Source organism: Hibiscus syriacus, unplaced genomic scaffold (genome assembly GCF_006381635.1).
Source record: "Hibiscus syriacus cultivar Baekdansim isolate YM2019G1 unplaced genomic scaffold, ASM638163v2 tig00110114_pilon, whole genome shotgun sequence".
NCBI classification, from domain to species: Eukaryota; Viridiplantae; Streptophyta; class Magnoliopsida; order Malvales; family Malvaceae; genus Hibiscus; species Hibiscus syriacus.
Window position 1 is genome coordinate 1199484 of NW_024062594.1, and position 22830 is coordinate 1222313.

At 33.7% G+C, this 22830-nt stretch overlaps 3 protein-coding genes across 3 annotated transcripts; 2 read left to right on the forward strand and 1 right to left on the reverse strand.

Moving 5' to 3' along the window:
• The first annotated feature begins 1215 nt into the window (after positions 1 to 1215).
• On the forward strand, positions 1216 to 2722 carry LOC120215179 (GDSL esterase/lipase At1g71691-like). Its single transcript, XM_039212913.1, has 5 exons — positions 1216 to 1455; positions 1581 to 1720; positions 1814 to 2053; positions 2130 to 2382; positions 2451 to 2722. Exons 2-5 carry the CDS (start codon positions 1613 to 1615, stop codon positions 2666 to 2668), a joined length of 819 nt encoding a protein of 272 aa, XP_039068844.1. The 5' UTR covers positions 1216 to 1455; positions 1581 to 1612; the 3' UTR covers positions 2669 to 2722.
• A 3412-nt stretch (positions 2723 to 6134) lies between these two features.
• On the reverse strand, positions 6135 to 9424 carry LOC120215115 (GDSL esterase/lipase At2g04020-like). The gene is made up of 4 exons (XM_039212881.1): positions 9358 to 9424; positions 8807 to 9067; positions 8514 to 8621; positions 6135 to 6361 (listed from the first exon to the last, which is right to left on the reverse strand). The coding sequence occupies exons 1-4, from the start codon at positions 9422 to 9424 to the stop codon at positions 6135 to 6137; spliced, it is 663 nt and encodes a 220-aa protein (XP_039068812.1).
• A 10740-nt stretch (positions 9425 to 20164) lies between these two features.
• LOC120215116 (GDSL esterase/lipase At2g03980-like) lies at positions 20165 to 22144 on the forward strand. Its single transcript, XM_039212882.1, has 6 exons — positions 20165 to 20486; positions 20612 to 20751; positions 20845 to 20985; positions 21422 to 21529; positions 21606 to 21858; positions 21927 to 22144. The coding sequence occupies exons 1-6, from the start codon at positions 20174 to 20176 to the stop codon at positions 22142 to 22144; spliced, it is 1173 nt and encodes a 390-aa protein (XP_039068813.1). The 5' UTR covers positions 20165 to 20173.
• Positions 22145 to 22830: the final 686 nt, after the last annotated feature.

The following is a 22830-nucleotide window of genomic DNA, read 5'->3' on the forward strand; positions in this document are numbered from 1 at the left end:
TGTTGCTCTAATGCACTCTTTTCTTTTGAAACTATCTTTGCCTGATGTATGCTCTGTTTAAGCTCTTCTTTAATTTCTCCAACTTCTTATTTAGCTCGCTCATATCATTTTGATGGACATTAATGTAGGTGTAACCAATCAAATCTGACACGAATCCAGGCGGTAAGCTATCTCTATTGGTGAGTTGGGACTGTTAGGACCATCTCAGAACATTTGCATTGTCTTCTTTCTATTTTTGGACCATTCGTTCCATATTACTAGCCTTTTATATGGACATTGATCATGGATCAACACAATGGAATGAGTAGTGCAATTAAAAAAACGTAACTAAAAAAAATAGCCATTTCTCCCTAACTTTCCTACAATTAATTTTTTTTCCATTTTTTCACTAAGTCGTTAGGTTTTACTCTATTTGGAGAGAAAAATTGTACAACCATATCATATGAACTTTAAAACATTAATTTAACAAAAATTAAAAATTTAGACTTTAGAAATCGTGAATCAAATTTTTTCTTTTAATCTGTCGATTCGCGAAGATGAAAGTTAAGTCCTCAAACTCCTTTGCTAGATGTTTAATATTTTGAATCAATAAACAATTAGACCTCATGAAACTCAAAATATACGTACAAATTACGATCATACAAATCATATAATGCATATATTAATTGAAACCTTGTAGTGTAACACTGATATGAAAGTAAACCTGGGATTACAATTTTACTGAAAGAACATAGATTAGGTCCCTGTTTTGACGAATAATATATTGGGTTCTTATTCTACTTTAGGATTGCTTCACATCAACTTCCATAAAATTTCTCAAGACTAGCTTAAATGTAGCCATTAATGGCCTCAAACAGCTTTTCCCAGCCTTTGCTCATCGCAATGGTTATACGTTGGGATCTTTTCAAATTTTGTTATTTTATATTTTATATTTATTCCTTTTCTGTTTCCTACTTGGAAACTAAATTAGAGTGATGGCGTAAAATTGGAAAACTGAGTTGGCTAAGTTTGGTTCCATTAAAAACGATGACGACGACACAAACCAACCTCCATTACTCTTCTTCTCTATAAAAAAGCACTTCTTCATCTCTTCTCATTACCCAGAAAACATAATCCTTTTTTCTTCCTTGAAAAACAGAAACTCCAATGGCTTTCCTTTTCCTCAACTGCCTTGTCTTCCTCTCAATGTTTCTACTGTGCTTTGTTCGTTGTGAACTCACTCCTTTGCTTCCCCCTTCAACATATCCCAACCCGACCTTCTGAAATACTTTGGGCTGAACAACTTCGGAAATATCCTCCCTGCTATATATGTTTTCGGCGACTCTTACATAGACGCCGGAAACAACTACTTGAAAACAATCGCCAAAGCCAACTACCTTCCTTATGGCATAGATTTTGCAGGAGGTCATCCAACTGGTCGTCTCACCAATGGGAGAACCGCCGCTGATTTTATTGGTAAAGTGTTGTGTTTCATTCATATAACCAGTGTTGTGTTTCGTTCTAAGTATGTTCATTAATTTAAATCTGTTTCGTGGTTCTTGTAGCTACTTCTAATTTCTCTTTATCTTTTAATGAAACAGCTCAACTAGCTGGACTGCCATTTCCTCCCCCTATGCTAGGGATGTCTGCTGCCGAAAAAGAGAATACTCTCACTGTAGTCAATTACGGCTCTGGTTCTAGTGGAATACAAGCTCTTCCTCCTACTGTAGCACCAATATTTGTGAGTTTTCATCAGTCCTTTTATCACCCTACTATGTGAGCTTGAGATTAAAAATTAAATTTAATGTTATGCTTTTTGGTTTTCAATCCACAGGGGCATGTTCTGCGCTTTGAGGAACAAATAAATTTGTTCAAGGAGACAACCGGCAACATGAGGAGTCGATTTGCCAGCCTTGAGAGCTTAGCTCTCTACATGTCCAAATCATTGTTCTTCATCCATATAGGGAGCAATGACTTGGGCGTATATTGGGAGTTTGGACAAAGAAATGCATTCTTTTCGAATGCAACCGAATATGCTCTTGGGTTGTCAAAGAATTTGTCTCGTGGATTGGAGGTAAATTACAGTTTCATATTCTTCTTTAGAGTTACAGTTGGATATTCAGGTTTAAAAATATTTGATTATAATGCAGGAAATTTATGAACTGGGAGCAAGGAAGTTCCTGGTAAACAATGTCCCTCCAATGGGGTGCTGGCCTGCCAATCTCAACATCCACAAGCCCAAGACCTCTTGTGTGGAAGATATCAACCAAAGGCTATCTTACTACAATGGAGTGCTTCCCAACATGTTGAAAAACTTGGAAGCATCCTTGAAGGGGTCTACTTTTGTGGTTTGTGACCTATACCGGCTGTTTGGATATGTTTTTTCCCAGCCCGCTGCCTATGGTGAGAAATGAATTTCCCTTTTCTCAATTTAACAAAATAGTGTGAACAATTTGTTGGTTGCAATGCAGGGTTTTGGAATGTCAGTGGTTTTTGCTGCCCCGATTCAGCAGGGAATGGCACAAGAGAATGTGCTAAAGGAGGCGTTCCCTGCATGGATAGAGAAACCATCGTCTTCTTCGATCCAGTCCACCCAACTGAGAGATTCCATTTCCAATGGGTTCGGTCCTTCTTGCTGGATGACTCCCTCTGCTCCCCTTACAATTTGTTAGAGTTAATACAACTTTAGATTTTATTAATAAAGTTATTTTTGGGTGTAGTATTCACTTCCTTGATGTTTGCATAATCTCAGCATTAGTTATTTTTGAAATTAATAATTCCATTATTAACAATGATCAACAGAACATGAGTACAATTTAACTAAATACATATGTCGAGATTAATTATCATTTCATTCGATGCTAAATTAAACATGGTTTAATTCACATTCGTTTCTTAAAAAGTTCAGATCAAATTGCCGGCATCATGCCGAACCACCAAACCATCACGTCAAGCAGCTTTTGGGTTACATTGTGACAATCTTAAGGATTTGACAAATTGTCATTCGTCCCAACACATAGAACATCCATAGAATACTAGCATAACATTATATTATGGATCGACACCCCTTGGAAAAATTGTAAATTAACATTAGCACTTTCATTAGAATTTTCAATTAACATTAAATGTTTAGCACTTTCATTAGAATTTTCAATTAACATGAAATTCTATTTAATTTAAAAGCAATTACACCAGCATTTTCACTATCTGTTAATCACTTCTATTTCTTGGATAAAACCTTTCAACATGCGAAGTCACTTCTATTGCTTGGATAAAACCTTTTAACATGCGATTTTAATAAAAAATGGTAAATTAATTAAGCTACCCTTTGTTTTAGTTGAATATCATAAATGTGCAATCTACTTTTTTTTTGTTGTGTAAGGGTTAACTGTTACAGTTTATGTTTGCCCAAGGACATTACACTCTAAATGAATTAGTGGAACGATTGTGTTGTTCAATATGCACGACAACCAGAGAATAACATATATTTTTTATTATTGAATACATAATTTCATTTTAATTTAAAAAATAAAGGAAGAAGTAAAATATACTGAGAATTTATTATATTATTTTATGATTGAGAAAATATTAATTACATGTTGAGACTTAAGATTATATTATTTTATACAATCTTGTGTTTGAATTTGCATCGACTATTTGGTTATTTTGTTTAAACTTGAATGTGTCGGAGCTCCATATTTTATAAAACAATATTAAAAATTTCATTGTGAATGGTGTTATATTTAAGATGTAAAACCTAAATGTGACATTATAAGCCCAAGGTGTTAACATATAAGGTATAAGGTGTAACAATTATCAACTAAGGTAAGATAAAGGAAGCTAGATTATATGATCTAAAGTTCTCATAATAATTCTTTAATTGCCTTACAAATATATATTTAAACATACAAAAAGTAGTAGATTGACTAGTGTTATAATTAGGGATGGCAAAAAAAATCGAATCCGTCGGGGAAAACCGAAAATCGAATTAAACGGGTCGGGTTCGGGGATAATTAACAAGGACGGGGAAAAATCGAATTTTTTAAACGGGGACGGGGAAAAATTGAATTTTTTAAACGGAGACGGGTTTAGTATTCCCCGCCCCGATTACCTGAATACCAGATCCGATAAATATTAAAAAAATTATTATATATATATATAATATTAATAAATTTAATTTAAATTAAAAAAATATATAAAGAAGATTAGGATTTAGGAGAACACATCTTAACCTACTCGTCACTTTTCCTGCGGCTGCTCTCAAGTCTTGCTTCGCCGATCTTCACCTTCCCTGCTCCGCTGCTGGTGACTTCACTTCGTCAGCCAATCTTCCTTTCCCTCGCCACTTCGTCGGTCGATCTTCCCCTTCCCTAGTGACTTCTAGTGGTTTCTAATTTGTATCTTGTATTTATTTGGTTTCTAATTTGTATGTTGTATTTATTTCAGTCTATTGGAGAAGAATCGAAGCAAGATTGCCATTATGACAAATATGTGGACATCAAGTAATAAAAAAAGGTTTCATGTCAATCACATCGCATTTGATCGATGATAACTGGGAGATGCAAAGCCGAATAATGAGGTACTTTAAACTTACCTTTGCTAGCTAGGTACTAAATTAATAAATACAACAACTTGTTCACAAGAGTCTGAAGCATATTGTAAAAGCATCGAATATAATCGTGATGATGGTGACGATGTATTAAATTGATATACAAGTTATACGTGATATCATTAACTTTTTTTTTATAAATTTTGGTGGCTTATAATTTTTTTTTGTGTAATTGTAGCAGTCGGGGGTCACAACTGTTTGATGACGGTGGTGGTGTCGTTGACGTGACTTGGAAGTTGGAACTTTGGAAGAATGATTTCGTTTATGAAAGTTGAAGCATTATATTATTAGTCGCTGTCATTATATTTGTCTATTTGAATTGTTTTGTTTTTATATTTTGGATGCATTTGGTGGTGTTTGGCGTTTCAAGTAAGTTTAGATCTGATAATGACATTGTTTTTTAAATAACTTGTGTCATCGTGTGAAATTTAAACAGTGACAGGAATCCATGCGGTGAAAAATAACCATCTAAGGTAAACGGTTATTTAAATGGGTAATTTTCACCGCGATTATCCTCGTGATGAAAATTACCCATTTAAATAACTGTTTATGCTAAACGGGGATACCCGTTTCCCCGCGGTTTTCCCCGATTACCCGATGGGGATCCCTATTTAAATCCCCACGTTTTTTAATCAAGGACGGGTATAGATTTTTAAACAGGGACGGGGACAGGGGGACCAATCCCCGGCCCGAAACCGCCCCGTTGTTATCCCTAGTTATGATAGGCATCAAAATCTCAGAATATGTTAAAACAATTTTAAAACATTTATGATATGCAAAAAATACTTCTTTCCTAATTTTTACAAATAAGGTTTGCATATTGCTTTTATTTACCATTCTTTTAGTGAATTTTTATCAGGCTCCACGATATGAGTTTATGAATCAAGAGTTTTGATGTCATCAAATGTAATTCCCTAAATCAATTCAAATGTTACATTGAATCTTGAAGGTCACATTAAACACCGAAACAATTTAAAATTCATTTAAGAAATTTTAGTCAATGTGAAAATATAATTAAAAATAATTTATTCATATAGATAACTAATTATCACACTCATAAAAAGTGATGTTACAAACATTTATTAGTATCTAGAAATTAAATTTAAAGATTTGATGGGTTATGATAGAAACTTTTGATATAAAGGCTCCAATCATCCTTATGAATTCACAAGAACATTTCAGTAGACACTAGTGTAACATTATGTAATGGAATTCTCATAACGAGTTAAATCCAGTATACACTTCTCATAGGAAACACATATAAATTATTCAAGTACCTACAAGCTTTAATTATGATACACACGGTCGTCGTGGCCTTCCATCACCTACAGGCTCCGACGAGGAGCCAAATCGGTGCTAAGCTCACCCTAAAAAAATAACCCCTCAATCCGACAGTTGATATGTTTCGGCGGCAACTGGTTCACATTAGGGTAAATAAACTCTAAAAGGATCTCATCCTCTGGATCGATCTGGGCTGTCAAATTCGTCTCTGATCTGATGACTTTGAGACTTCTTTAAGGTTATGAAAATCCTATTTTAGTATAATCTAGACCGTCAGATTGGTTAACATATCTGACAGCTCCAAGTTTCTGGTGGCATTGGACCTTGGATTAGAACTGATATGTTTTGGGTTTTTGCACGTATGGGCTCTCTTGTTGGTCCCATAACCGGGGTCACTTGCTGGATCAGGCTTGTGAGCTTGGTTGGGCCTAGATGCTAACTGGACAATCACTTTCAGCCCTGGACTTGGACCACTTAACTTTGGACCCAGATCTGCAATAATATATAATAATAATAATAAATAACAATAAAAATATTATTATAAATATGAGAAGTGTGTATACATATATATTTATAATCATATACTATATACAATCTCTTAATATATATATATATATATTAACCTAACACATTTATGTAAATTTCCAAAACTATATATATTACTATAATGTATATTATAATTTTCCAATATATATATATATATATATATATATATATAGATATATAGAGAGAGAGTAAACTACCATAAAACAAAATAAACCAAAACAAGTAAAACTATAATGAAAATAAAGTAAATAAAAAAATTTCGGACAAAAACAAGTGTCTACAGATAACTAGTCACACTCATAAAAAGTAATGTTACAAACATTTATTAGTATCTAGAAATGAAATTTAAAGATTTGATGGGTTATGATTGCAAATTTTGATCTAAAGGCTCCAATCATCCTTATGAATCCATAAGAACATTTCAGTAGACACTAGTGTAGCATTATGTAATGGAATTTTCATAAGTTAAATCCAGTATACACTTCTCATAGGAAACACATAAATTATCCAAGTACCTACAAGCTTTAATTATGAAATCGGTTTCATGCATCAAATGCATAGACTCTTAATATATGTGAGTCTACAAATTTTGTTCAAGAATACATTTAGAAACATGACTTTGATTAATAAAATTCTTATAATTTTATTTTAATACAATTTGGATGGCAACCACAACACCGTTTTGCTTAACCTTCGATGACAGTCTCAAATTCACAGAGAAGTATTTTATCTTTACCATCAATAATAAATGCTATACAATTAAAAAAACGACACTAGCACTTTAACTATCTGGCAATCACTTTATTATTTGGATTAAACCTTCCAACGAAGGATTTCAATAAGAAATGGTAAAAAGGTTAAGGTAGCAGATTTTTTTCAATATCATACATCTGCAATCTATTTTTTTTATTATTGAATAAAACATTACTTTTTAATTTAAAAAAATAAAAGAGAAAAATGAAACAAGAGTCATAACGCATTAGAAATTTATTATGTTAATGTAAAACTGAGAAAACATTAGTATCATGTTTAGACTTGAGATTGTATTAGTTGGATCAAGTTGATAGGATAAGAAACCGATGAATCCTTTAACAAACGTCTTGCCCATATAAAATGCATACTCTCTGTAGGGTTGAATCCATCAAAGAAAACATTGCTACTTCTATCTTTGCACAGTTCTATATTTTCAACGCACAGTTCAGCTGTACCAGGATTTATTTTACTACAACAAGGGCTCCATACTTGTCTAAATCCTGCAAATTATATATATATATATATATTGAAAAATAAAAAAATATCAATTTTGATTTGTTAAGGATCGATTTAAGCTTAAATATTACATAATACTTACCATATGATGCAGGCGATTTAAAAACATCTTCAAAAATCTTATATAGATCTACAAGAACAAACTGTGATTTTGGAAGTGTGGATTGCAAATCATTTGTTAAATTAGATAGCATCTGGTTAAATAACATTGCCCTTTCATTGGGTACTTCGTTGCAATTGTCACGTAAATTTAAATGTGGTTGGCATCCTAATGGAAAAGCGTTATTCACCACAATTTTACGAGCACCGAGTTGATATAATCTCTTCATGCAAGTCAAAATAAAACAATAACTAAATATTAAATTATCTTAATAGTTAAATTTGGAATTATTACTAGGTGTTTTAATATTTTTCTTTACTTCATTACCTGCAAATGTTCAGATAAATCTTTTATAATAAGTTGATGATGATAGAAATCATGATAGAAATAACCCAGTCCTGCCCACGCGAGATCTAAGTCGAAAGAAATTGTGTTAATGAAAAGTAAAGATCCTGACATGTACTTGGAAAAACTTTCCTCGCTTCCAAATTGACTTCGTAACTTTTTTGTTGTTTGTTCAAATAATTCTACTTGTTCTTTCAAGGCCGGCATCGGGTCCTGGTGGATACAAATTCTAATTAAAAAAATAATTATTATATTAATTGCATATTTTTTTAATATTGTTCTATGATGCAATTACGTCCAAGATAAATAATAAATAATCATTATCCAGTAAACAAGTTAAGAAAAGATATCTTAGTCTTACGAATAGTTTGTCATATAATCTACAGATGCCGGTGAAACCAGTAGCATAATTTAAACCAGTTTGAGGAACTCTCTTAGCATCTTTAGACAAACTTAGTACTGGTGGAGGAAATGGCAAACCAGTAAATTGAGCTGCACCATAAAATAAATGGTAGAAAATTAATTAATTACTCTTTCACATAAAAATAAAATAGACTTCTGACTTTAAATTAAATTATTAATAATTACAGTTAAAAGTTTACTGTAATTTTTTTATTGAAATGAAGGTGTTAAGATTTTCATATTAGAGTAAAATTGTGGACTAATTAACTTCTTACCAATGAAATCTGTTACTGTTCTACCATTGGTGTAACGACCGGTGGGTTTTCCATCAAAATCTATTCCATACGGAGAATAAGTACTTTGAATTCGAGGTAAATTGAGATAATTATTATTTCCTGCATCAACAAAATTGTCTCCAAATACGTATAAAGCTGGAAGATCCAAAGTAATGTTGTCTAATGACAAATGCTTCAAAATTGACTCTTTACTAATTTCAAATGATGGCACCGGAACCACATCTGAAAATCCTAATGAAACTACTTTAAAAAAGAGAAACAAATTGAGAATGCAATTCATAACTTTCATGTTTGTTTTCCTCAAATTGAAAAGTGAAAAGCTGATGGTTATACTTGAACTAAATTAATATTTATACAGGGTACTGCTCTTTCGGTTTTTATTACTTAATTTTACAAGTTTATAATTAACTTTAGGTTACCTGCTTTTATTAAGTGTTAAATGTTTCAAAGTTCAGTTTTAACAAATAATCATTCCGTATTTTTACTTTTTTATGCAACTTACAAGATAATGTAACTTAAAAATTTATTACTCAGCAATGTTATCAAAACCGGACTGGACCGGCCGGTTCGACCGATTGAACCGGGAACCGGTTGCATGTCCGGTTAGCCTCCAAAGGTAGTTTTACAATGAACCACTAAAGAATCGGTAGAACCGGTGTGAACCGACGATTCAAGCGGTTCACACGGTTATGTTTTTTTTAAATTAAACCAAACGACGTCGTTTGTTATGATTTTTTTCAGCCCCAAATTTATTTTTTGATTTTGCATCTGGGTTAAGCCATTTTCACAAACGTTTGCAAGCTTTTCCCAATATTTTGGAATTTGAGGGAATCAATTTCAATGAATATTATGATGATTGATACTTGTATCAATTATGTACTTTTTTTTATTTAGTTGTTGATGAATTTCATCTTGGGTCATAATAAGTGACAAACTTAAGAAAATTATCGAACACAATTATTAAATATTATTCAACTAATAGCAATTTGGTATTTGAATATAATTTTAAATACAACAAACTTACAATAAGTATTAAATGGTAAATAAAAAAATTACAATAACTGAAATTAAATGGTAATAAACAAAATTAAAAAAATTAATTAACAAAAAGTCCAACAAAATTTACAAAATAAATTAAGTATTAAATGATAAATAATAATAAAAATTAAAATAAAGAAAGTCCAATAAACATGTAAATACAAATATAATAAAATATAAAAAACTATCGATGTCTGCGGTGCGAATGTGTTCCGCAGGGCTGTGGCTGTCGGTCTCGAGGAGGATTTCTTCGTATAACTGGTTGTGACTCATCACTGTCATCATCATCACCATCATCATCATCGTCGTCATCGTCGTCAGGAGCAGATATATTTTGTTGATGAGGAACTGATGACGATGTAGCACTTCCATAGAATAAGGACCCTGGAGGTGTATGACTGACTAACCCACCGCTCATAGAAAACTGGGAAAACTCAGAAAACAGAAACATCGATGAATGAGAAAACTATATAGGAGGTGTTTGTGCGGCGGCCATCGGTGATGAGTCTGCACCCGCCAAATAACCAGTATATGAACCCCAAGTCGGATCTGCAAACATATACCCATAATATCCTCCAGGAGGGGTTTGTGACGATGGCGACGGCAGCGGCAACAACGTCAGCGTCTAGTAAGGGAAAAGTAGTGGCGACATCATATATGGCTGTGGCATGTAGGTCGCTGCAGATGGTGGTTACTGTGAAGGTCATGTTGGTGCAGCTGAGGACGAACTGGAAGCACCTGCTCTCCGTCTACGAGTTGGGGGACGATGGGGTTGTGACGGTGCACGTCTCTATCGACGTCAATGAAAGATTCGCCCTCGTGCATCCTCAGAAAGCAGAAACAGTTTCTCGTTACTTTTGAACAACTCATAATAATCATCTGCAACCGTCAAGAGGTCATCATAAATGGGCTCTCTATGGGGAAGGCGCCGATGTTGATCCTCCCACATCACGATCCACTCATGATGCTTCACTAGCCAATCTGTATCCGCCTTTCCGCGTCGATCTGTGTTATGCAACTCGTCCATATTGCGAGGTGCTTCCGGAAATATTGGCTGTACAAAACCAAATTGCCGGAGCACGTGATTAGTGGAGTGCCACTCGATAATTGCATAGTAGATCAGAGGGACCACCACCATCCAAACATCTGATGGGCCCCTCAACTCAGGTGGGATGCACATCCTCACATCATCATTAGAATATGGAACACATTCAAACTAAAACAAAGTTATATAATTCTTATCAAAATAATAATCTAATTATATAACTATAATACAAAATCGATTTTTAAACATTAAAATGCATACCTCTGTGCCAGCCTTCTGATCGATTAACACCCTTATTTTTTCTAAATCATCAGGTAGCTCCCGATAATTTTTCCTGTCAGTAGACCACCTATTCAAGGAAATTTTTTTATTATACACTGGATAAATTGATTAATATACGAAATCAGTTTTATAATTACCTCAATAGTAGCGGAAATACGAACGGGTTTTTCACAACAGGACATAAAAAGGGCAATTGATACCATGCCCAAGACTGCAGCAGAAGGAGACATCCGCCGATAGTATTTTTCCTGTAGTCAGTCGCTCGACAAATCTCCCTATATAGGAATGCCAAAACTGCCGAGCCCAAACTCAGTGATCCGGCCAGATGAAAGTCGCCAAGATGTCGCAATGACATACAGTGAACTTGGTTGCCCGATTTTGTCCGGCATCAGCAACCCTCCTATCAGTTGTAGTTTGCATGCTCGTGTATACATTTTAACTTGATCCTCTGAGGCATCCTTACTCAATTTTTGAAAATTGGCATCTAATCAATGTAACGGTATCTGACCACTGTTAAAATTTCGCGGGACACCTCCTAGATAATTATGGCACAAAGTAGTCCAATTACCGTGCGTCATCCCTAAAATCACATCTCCATCCACCGGAAGCCCCCAAGTGCATAGAAACATCCTCAAGTGTAATCGTGCACTCTCCGCACAGAAGATGGAATGTGTGGGTCTTCGGCCTCCACCACTCCACTAATGCAGAAATAAGGTTTGGTTCTATCTTACGATGGCCTTCATATCTAGCTATGTGACCAAATTTAAGGTTCCTAATAAAATGATCTAATATACAGTCGCTCTCCTAAAATATTACAAAAATTAATTTATAAACTAATAATCATGCATTAAATAAATAAATTATTGCTAATAATTTAAATTAAATTAAAATGTAAAAATGTTACTGTATTAACATAATGACTCGATATATGATTTCCATCCAAACGAAGCAGACAACCTTCCATTTTATAACTGTAAAAAAATTAATTAAATAAAATATTAAAATAATTTAAATAATTAAATAAAATACTAATAAAATATAAAATAAAATAAAATATACCTTAAGTTGAGAGGATTTGAGAGAAGTTGAGCATTTGAGAGGATTTGATGTGATGAAAATGATTGAGAATTGAGGTATTTATATGGGTGAGAAAGGGGTGTGAACGGTCTGAAATTAAAGCAAAGACGCAACCCCTGCACCGCGCCTTTCTGACGCATGTCAGAATTAAAGCAGAGGCGCGGCCCCTGCACCGCGCCTTAGCCAGCGTGTTTCCATATCAGCGTAAGGCGCGCTTCAGGGGGCGCGCTTCAGGGGCGCGCCTTACCCCACGTGGTGTCAAATCAACGTAATGCGTGCTTAAGGGGGCGCGCCTTCCTGCAAAGGGTGTTAGATCGGAAATAAATCTAAACGGTGTCTGACAGAGAATAAATGATTATAAGGGTGATTTTTCGGGAAATTCACCATTTTATTATCTTTCTTCAAACATATGAACATAAAAAATCATAAATAACAATAATAGATTTTAAAATAAATAAGTACAAAAAACTTATCAGGTGGATTTAATAGTTTATGGGTGTATGTATATTATTTTAATAAAAATAAAACATTAAATTGTATTTTAACATTTTACCCTTCCGCTATAAGTGCCAATGGTTTACTTATTCATTCTTTTCGCTTTGCTTAGTCTGTAAGAGCAGCAGAATTTATCAAGCGAGTTGATCGTGATTTAAGTAGTATTTGATTCGTGTTCGTTGAAAAAATTGTTATTCGAGTTGACTCGTTGTTTGTTAAACTCGATATATTTTTTTGACTCATACTCGTTAAAAAAAGTTGTTGCTCGACTTAACTCGACTAGTTGTTCGTTAAGTTCACCAGAATTTTTATTTTATTTTGTAACTATATGTAAAATCTAGTCAATTAATAATTAATAAATTATTAATAATTTAGCATATTTTTTATTATCTATGAGTAAATTAGTAATTATTAGTTAGATTTTTTAATGAATATTTTTTATGATAATTACTAAAAACAAATAATGAACTGCTCGCGGACTTACTGAGTCAAGTTGGACCTTACTCGACTCAATTCATTAAGGTCTCGAATAAAGCTTGAATTTGAGTTAAATCAATCTGAATCGAACGTTAATTGAATTTTAACCGAATCAGATTCGAGCAAATTACAAACTGCTCAACTCATTAAGGCCCCTAGTATCTCCTTTGAAATTCCACTCCATCTATAATTTTTTAAACATATAACCTTTGTTATCTTTAATTGTTGTATATTACATGTAACACAAAAACTTTTTTTTTAATAATGATACCTGAATTTTATTAATAAAACAATGGATGGAAATGGAATTACAATGCACCCAAGAATAGAGAAAAAATGGGGACAATAGTCACAAAAAAATTCATACAAAAACAAAAATATTAAACTCAAAGATACCAAGAAAAATGAAAATCTTCACTTGAAAATGATAACCAACATCAAAAGAACCCAATAACCTTTATAAAAATTCATTGTCTTTATCGAATGATACACTTTACAAAGTGATAAAGGAGTGGTGAGTGAACTAAACTATCTAGTAGACTCCTTTGCTACACAATTTTGATTATGTCGTCAAACAACCTTTTCTCAAAGAGGAATCTAATTACACGTGACCACCGACAAACCAATCAAAAAATAAATGTCGTGAGGTTCATTGTGTGAGCACAAAAATGACTGTAAAGATATGTGAAAAACATATCAAAAGCCATAATAATCGTGCCACAAGAGTAGAGAAAACGTGTGCCACAAGAGTAGAGAAAACGTGTGACACAAGAATAATGAAAAGCGTGCCACAAGGACAAAAATTCTTATTCAAAATTGAAAAAAAAAACCCAAGAAAAAAAGGAAATCAAAGGACATAGTATGAAAAAAAACAAGAGAACTAATAATCACCAACAGTCAACAACTAAAATTAAAATTGATGTTGTCGTTGACTAAAAAAAAATCAAAAAAAAAAAGAGAAAAGAGAAAGACGTTACAAAATTATTGAGAGAAAACTTATGAAACACAAAATCTTAATTTTATTCTTTATGATTTTTAATATTTACAATTTTTAGAATAACTTTTATAATTTTATAACATTCTGTGAAAGTTTATAATTTTTTTGATATTTTTACAATATTTTTATAATTTTACATATAGTTTTTATATTTTATAATATTATATATTTAATTTTTTAAAAGTAACACAAAAAGAAAAAAAATTGATTTTAGTACGGATAGAAAGATAAAATAACTAATATTAGCTTCTTTGTCGATTCATTCACTATGAAAAAAAAAACTAGAATATTTTTTTTAAGAAAAGTTTGAAGGTTAAGGAGCCGTTAAACTTAAAAAGAATATTTGTCTGGCTGATTGTTAATTTGTTATTAACATGATGTATGAACAGATGATACAACATGTATGCCAACAATTTTATTTTTTTGAAAAGAATCTATAGATTATTTTAAGTGAAGTAGTTGGTGTTCTTTAGTAAAAAAGAATGTTGATAGTTTTAAAAAGAAAAATAAACAAAGCATGTTGTGAGGAGGATTGCGTAGTCTAATTTGGAAAGGGGATGGGTTAAGGTTAAAACAGGTGGGGCAAGAAGAATATCGATGAGGTTAACTTTTGTATGGGGAGTTCTTCGTGACTCTAATGGTAACTGGTTGAGTACATAGTTGGGTATTGTTCAGTGTTTGAAGCAGAGTTGTGGGGTGTTTTTGATGGGTTGAATAAAGCTCGGGATATAGTGCTCACAAGATAATTTTGGAGCTTGGTAATCTCGTTGTAGTTCATATACTTAGAAGAACAATTTTGAACTAAAATCATTTGAAAGTCTTATTCTGTAAAGATGATGCTCATAAAGTCTTGAATTGTACGCATACAACATATTACTAAGGGAATGCAATTTGTGATTGACTGGTAGCGTTAGCTGCCAATTGTGGCGTTGGGAGCACTAGGTTTTATGGATCCTCCATCAACAATTCTTAAGTTGTTTTATGGTACCTGGCCACTGATACGCCATGGCTGTCCATACCAATCTACCTAACTTGCAATCGCGAACTACATGAGTACCCGATTCCAAAACATCCACACACTGTAGGCACGTTGGGTCATTCGTAATGCGTTTAACATATAAATTATGAAATTACTAACAAATCTCCGTGCCTGAATCTTGATTTTACTTTGACACGAACAAGCCCATATATTATTAAATACGACTTTTTTCTGTTGAGATATGTCCAAACCCCCCCCCCCCAAAAGCAATCTGTAGCCACTACGAACGGAATAAATACTAGACTTTTCCCCACTCCAAATACGAGAATCGTCCTGAGCAAAGTGTGAAATTGGAATGCTCAATATTAACTCTGCCTCCTCTTCACTAAACACCTCCCGAATTAACTCCTCCCTCAATTCCTTTGAATTTGTGTCTATCAAATCAGCTACGTTATCAGTCGATTCATCACGAACTGATTCAATAAGCCGAGGAGGGTAGGTTGGTAGCCAGAAATCTTTCCAGATTGAAATGGAAGACCCCCCTCCAACCTTCAATCGCAAACCTTTGATAAGTAACCCCTTTGCACTCCATATGCTTCACCATGTATAAAAGGGAGACCCTAGACTGGACCGAAGGAAATCAACATTGGGATAATACTTAGCTCGAAATAATCTTCCCCTAGGGATAAAGGATTTAGGAACAATCGCTATCCTTGGTTAGCTAACAATGCAATATTAAATTTTGACAAATCACGAAACCCGTGCCCTCCATTCTCCCTTGAGTGACATAGCTTTGCCCATTCGCACCAATGTATTCCCTGCTTTTGCTCAGATCGTTGCCACCAAAACCTCGCCATCATACTTTCATATTCTTGACAACGTTTTGGGAAGCAAAAAGCAATTCATTGCAAACAAATGGAAGGCTTGCAAAACCGACTTAATATATACTTCCTTATCACTTTGAGAAAGAACTCGAACGCACCAATTCTGTATACGGCAACGAGCCTTATCCAACAGAAAAGTAAATGCGCCTCTCTTGTTTCTCCCAACAATAGACGGAGGATCCAAGTATTTCTCCAGGTTCGTTTAACAAGAGACATCCGATATACTTCTCACGTCCCTTCGGTTTTCATCAATCACTTTTGAGCTTAAGAAAATGCCGGACTTATTAAAATTAATGGCTTGTCCCGAACTATCCCCATTAATATGCAGTAGCTCTTTTAATCGATTAGCTACTCTAGCCATAACCTTGCCAAATATCAAGCAATCACTTCTCGTGAATTCAAGCGCATGTATTCAAATTGTTTTAAAGGTTATTAGTTTATTTATTATTTGTTATTTAAAATTTTATTTTATTTTATTATTTCAAGCACACAGATTAGGTCCCTGTTTAGAAGAATACTATATTGGATTCATATTCTACTTTAAGATTGGTCCGTCTTAAGATTTTATTTCATTACATTTTGGCCCATGGACTTGATGAACATTAACAAAAATATTTGTTCATTCAAACTCATAATCTAGTCCGGAAAAATCAATAGATCGTTAAAAAAAATTCATAATTTTCTAAACTCTAATACACATTTTCAACTTTTTCTTTTAATTCACAAAAAAAGATAAAATTTTTCACATTATGCAATTTTCAAATTTCTCATTCAAAAAATATTATTAAAAAAGTTATACAAATCCATAGATTATATCTTTACTTCCTAAAAATCCTCTTCATTCAGGTTTATTAGTTCAATTCCCTGCAACAACATTTTATCTCATTTTTTTTTTTGGGATAAATCAATCAATTTCATTACCCAAAGAACAAGTACAACAACAAGGACAAATTCTGCTACATAACCAGCAGTGTTCTGTTCACAAAAACATTATACTTACAAAAGAATCAAGAACAATTAATATCCCAAAGTTTACAAAGGGTAGAATTAGTGCTATCATTTCTATTTATGTTCCTATCCCTAAGCTGAAATCGCACCACATCCTTAATGGCAAGGAACAACTCTTGGACGTTTCTGCAATGACGTTGAAAATCCTCCTATTTCTTTCTTCCCAGAATATATAGACGAGGGCATTGAGGGAAAGCTTCATAATCAAAGTTAGCAAGTACACAAAAAAAGCATCCCAAGAGGTAATGGAAAGTTGCATACCAGAGTGAGTGAAAACAGAATTCCATAATTGATTTGCCATAGGACAATGGAGGAACAAGTGCTCCCTTGTTTCCCAAGGATCATTGCAGAATAGGCAATGGCATTCATTGATAATCCCTATTTGGTGAAGTCTAACCTTTGTTGAGAGTCTATCAAGTAATGCCATCCAAGAAATCAATTTTTTTTTTATTTTTCACTGAGTTGTTAGGTTTTACTCTATATGGAGAGAAAAAATGTACAATCATATCATATGAACTATAAAACATTAATTTAACAAAAATTAAAAATTTAGACTTTAGAAATCGTGAATCAATTTTTTTTCTTTTAATTATATTATTTCAAGAAAAATAATATAATGCATATATTAATTGAAACCTTGTATTGTAACTCAAAATAAACGTACAAATTACGATCATACAAATCATATAATGCATATATTAATTGAAACCTTGTAGTGTAAAACTGATATGAAAGTAAACCTAGGATTACAATTTTAATGAAAGAACATAGATTAGGTCCCTGTTTAGACGAATACTATATTGGGTTCTTATTCTGCTTTAGGATTGCTTCACATCAGCTTTTCCCAGCCTTTGCTCATCGCAATGGTTATACGTTGGGATCTTTTCAAATTTTGTTATTTTGTTATTTTATATTTTATATTTATTCCTTTTCTGTTTCCTACTTAGAAACTAAATTAGAGTGATGGCTTAAAATTGGAAAACTAAGTTGGCTAAGTTTGGTTCCATTAAAAACGATGACGACGACACAAACCAACCTCCATTACTCTTCTTCAATATCTCCTCATAATTCTTGAACCAAGAATCTTACTAATTTTCCAACATGTTCTAATTTCATTTCTAACACTTCTAACTTCTTAATTAGATCATTGACAAGTCAAATATGGCTTAAAAATCCATTTATAACTTCTTCTTCATCAATTCACTTAAACCATCCTTTTACTAAATCACTCATAACTTATTCTTCTTTTAGTTTTACACCACTATAACCTTTCCTTAAGCTTTCTTAATACTCCAATAATCAAAATTGACCTTAAAATAAAAGAATTAATCCATAGAAAGCATACTCACCTTATGCAAGAAGAACCCACGTTGGAGAGGAGAAAGAAGAAAAACATAGAGAATTCTAGATTTTCATTTTACTTATCTCCCCTTTCCACGTGAATATAATACCTCCACTAAAGAGTTTTTAATTATTTCCTTGTCAAATGACACTTATGCCCTTTCCATTTCCAAACTTTGTTATTCAATCATGTTTCAAGAAATTCCAATTAAGTTCCTAAATTTTTCAATTTTTTCTAAATTAACCACCAAATTTCAAAAATTTTTGTTTTAGTCATTAACCCGGTTTTTGGGATGTTACACCTTGAGCATGTTCTAGGTAGCTAGAAATGAGGTCATCCCTTTGTGTAACTCTCGATTGAGCTTGTTCCCAACGATTGCGCCACTATATAGCTCCTTCATAAGGGACTATCGGAAGTTCACTTGCACTTCTCTGAAAATCTTGCACCTTAGTCTCAAGCTCATTCACTCGCTTTTTTAGGGTTTTGACCTCTCCACGACTCGAACTACCTTCTCGACTTTGGTATCATTGTAATGTTGCCTCTAAACTTGAGATCTTGCTCTTTAGTTTCTCATTTTGGGCTCGACTCTCTTGCAGTTGTTGCTCTAATGCACTCTTTTCTTTTGAAACTATCTTCGCCTGATGTCTGCTCTGCTTGATCTCTTCTTTACTTTCTCCAACTTCTTCTTTAGCTCGCTCATATCGTTTTGATGGACATTAATGTAGGTGTAACCAATCAAATCTGACACAAATCCAGGCGATAAGCTATATCTATTGGTGAGTTGGGATTGCTTTGACCAACTCAGAACATCTGCATTGTCTTCTTCCTATTTTTGGACTATTCGTTCCATATTACTAGCCTTCTATATGAACATTGATCATGAATCAACACCATGGAATGAGCAGTGCAATGCAAAAAACGTAACTAAAATAAAAAGAAAAAAAGGAAATCAGCCATTTCTCCCTAACTTTCCTACAATTATTATTTTTTTTTCATTTTTTTCACTGAGTCGTTAGGCTTTACCATTTTGGAGAGAAAAATTGTACAATCATATCATATGAACTTTAAAACATTAATTTAACAAAAATTAAAAATTTAGACTTTAGAAATCGTGGATCAAATTTTTTTCTTTTAATTATATTATTTCAAGAAAAATAATATAATGCATATATTAATTGAAACCTTGTATCGTAACTCAAAATAAACGTACAAATTATGATCATACAAATCATATAATGCTTATATTAATTGAAACCTTGTAGTGTAACACTGATATGAAAGTAAACCTGGGATTACAATTTTAATGAAAGAACATAGATTAGGTCCCTGTTTAGGCGAATACTATATTGGGTTCTTATTCTACTTTAGGATTGCTTCACATCAACTTCCATAAAATTTCTCAAGACTAGCTTAAATGTAGCCATTAATGGCCTCAAACAGCTTTTCCCAGCCTTTGCTCATCGCAATGGTTATACGTTGGGATCTTTTCAAATTTTGTTATTTTATATTTATTCCTTTTCTGTTTCCTACTTGGAAACTAAATTAGAGTGATGGCGTAAAATTGGAAAACTAAGTTGGCTAAGTTTGGTTCCATTAAAAACGATGACGACGACACAAACCAACCTCCATTACTCTTCTTCTCTATAAAAAAGCACTTCTTCATCTCTTCTCATTACCCAGAAAACATAATCCTTTATTCTTCCTCGAAAAACAGAAACTCCAATGGCTTTCCTTTTCCTCAACTTCCTTGTCTTCCTCTCAATGTTTCTACTGTGCTTTGTTCGTTGTGAACCCACTCCTTTGCTTCCCCCTTTCAACATATCCCAACCCGACCTTCTGAAATACTTTGGGCTGAACAACTTCGGCAATATCCTCCCTGCTATGTATGTTTTCGGCGACTCTTACATAGACGCCGGAAACAACAACTACTTGAAAACAATCGCCAAAGCCAACTACCTTCCTTATGGCATAGATTTTGCAGGAGGTCAACCAACTGGTCGTCTCACCAATGGGAGAACCGCCGCTGATTTTATAGGTAAAGTGTTGTGTTTCATTCATATAACCAGTGTTGTGTTTCGTTCAAATTATGTTCATTAATTTAAATCTGTTTCGTGGTTCTTGTAGCTACTTCTAATTTCTCTTTATCTTTTAATGAAACAGCTCAACTAGCTGGACTGCCATTTCCTCCCCCTATGCTAGGGATGTCTGCTGCCGAAAAAGAGAATACTCTCACTGGAGTCAATTACGGCTCTGGTTCTAGTGGGATACAAGCTCTTCCTCCTACTGTAGCACCAATATTTGTGAGTTTTCATCAGTCCTTTTACCACCCTACTATGTGAGCTTGAGATTAAAAATTAAATTTAATGTTATGCTTTTTTACTTTCAATCCACAGGGGCATGTTCTGCGCTTTGAGGAACAAATAAATTTGTTCAAGGAGACAACCAACAGCATGAGGAGTCGATTTGCCAGCCTTGAGAGCTTAGCTCTCTACATGTCCAAGTCATTGTTCTTCATCCATATAGGGAGCATGTTGGTTTTTGGCAAAAAGTCCCACATTGGTTGTGTATAAGGAGGAGGGGAAATTCTTTTGTTATAAATAAAGCCCTTCTCCTCCTTAGTTAATCATCCCACAAATATAAGCCTTCTTCTATTTTAAAGGCTATTTGTATTCTTTCTCTCTTTGTAATATTTCCTCTATTAGTGAAATATTTTGGTGTTCTCTTTTATGTCTATTTAATAGCTATTGTCGGGTATAGTTGTTGTCAATTATTGTCCTATTAAAATTACTTGTCTTGGTAGTTCTGTCTAAGGAAAGTGGGTTTTAAGAGGGACCATTGTGACCCCTCCTCTTTCCTGGGAATCTACCTTGGGGGTGATTTTTAGTACAATCGTTTTCACACTAGTCACCTAGATAATAGTTTTCAAGGTGAATCTGTTATTGGTGGAAATTAACCCGAATTTCACAACAGAGCAATGACTTGGGCGTATATTGGGAGATTGGACAAAGAGATGCATTCTTTTCGAATGCAACCGAATATGCTCTTGGGTTGTCAAAGAATTTGTCTCGTGGATTGGAGGTAAATTACACTTTCATATTCTTCTTTAGAGTTACAGTTGGATATTCAGGTTTAAAAATATTTGATTATAATGCAGGAAATTTATGAACTGGGAGCAAGGAAGTTCCTGGTAAACAATGTCCCTCCAATGGGGTGCTGGCCTGCCAATGTCAACAGCCACAAGCCCAACACCTCTTGTGTCGAAGATATCAACCAAAGGGTATCTTACTACAATGGAGTGCTTCCCAACATGTTGAAAAACTTGGAAGCATCCTTGAAGGGGTCTACTTTTGTGGTTTGTGACCTATACCGGCTGTTTGGAGATGTTTTTTCCCAGCCCGCTGCCTATGGTGAGAAATGAATTTCCCTTTTCTCAATTTAACAAAATAGTGTGAAAAATTTGTTGGTTGCAATGCAGGGTTTTGGAATGTCAGTGGTTTTTGCTGCCCCGATTCAGCAGGGAATGGCACAAGAGAATGTGCTAAAGGTGGTGTTCCCTGCATGGATAGAGAAACCATCCTCTTCTTCGACCCAGTCCACCCAACTGAGAGATTCCATTTCCACTGGGTTCGATCCTTCTTGCTGGAGGACTCCCTCTGCTCCCCTTACAATTTGTTAGAGTTAATACAACTTTAGATTTTATTAATAATGTTATTTTGGGTGTAGTATTCACTTCCTTGATGTTTGCATAATCTCAGCATTAGTTATTTTTGAAATTAATAATTCCACTATTAACAATGATCAACAGAACATGAGTACAATTTAAGTTAACTAAATACATATGTCGAGATTAATTATCATTTCATTTGATGCTAAATTAAACATGGTTTAATTCACATTCGTTTCTTAAAAAGTTCAGATCAAATTGCCTGCATCATGCCGAACCACCAAACCATCACGTCAAGCAGCTTTTGGGTTACATTGTGACAAGCTTAAGGATTTGACAAATTTTCATTCGTCCCAACACAGAACATCCATAGATACTAGCATAACATTATATTATGGATCTACACCCCTTAGAAAAATAGTAAATTAACATTAGCACTTTCATTAGAATTTTCAATTAACATTAAATGCTTAGCACTTTCATTAGAATTTTCAATTAACATTAAATGCTATTTAATTGAAATGCAATTACACCAGCATTTTCACTATCTGCTAATCACTTCTATTTCTTGGATAAAACCTTTCAACATGCGAAGTCACTTCTATTGCTTGGATAAAACCTTTTAACATGCGATTTTAATAAGAAATGGTAAATTAATTAAGCTACCCTTTGTTTTGTGTAAGGGTTAACTATTACAGTTTATGTTTGCCCAAGG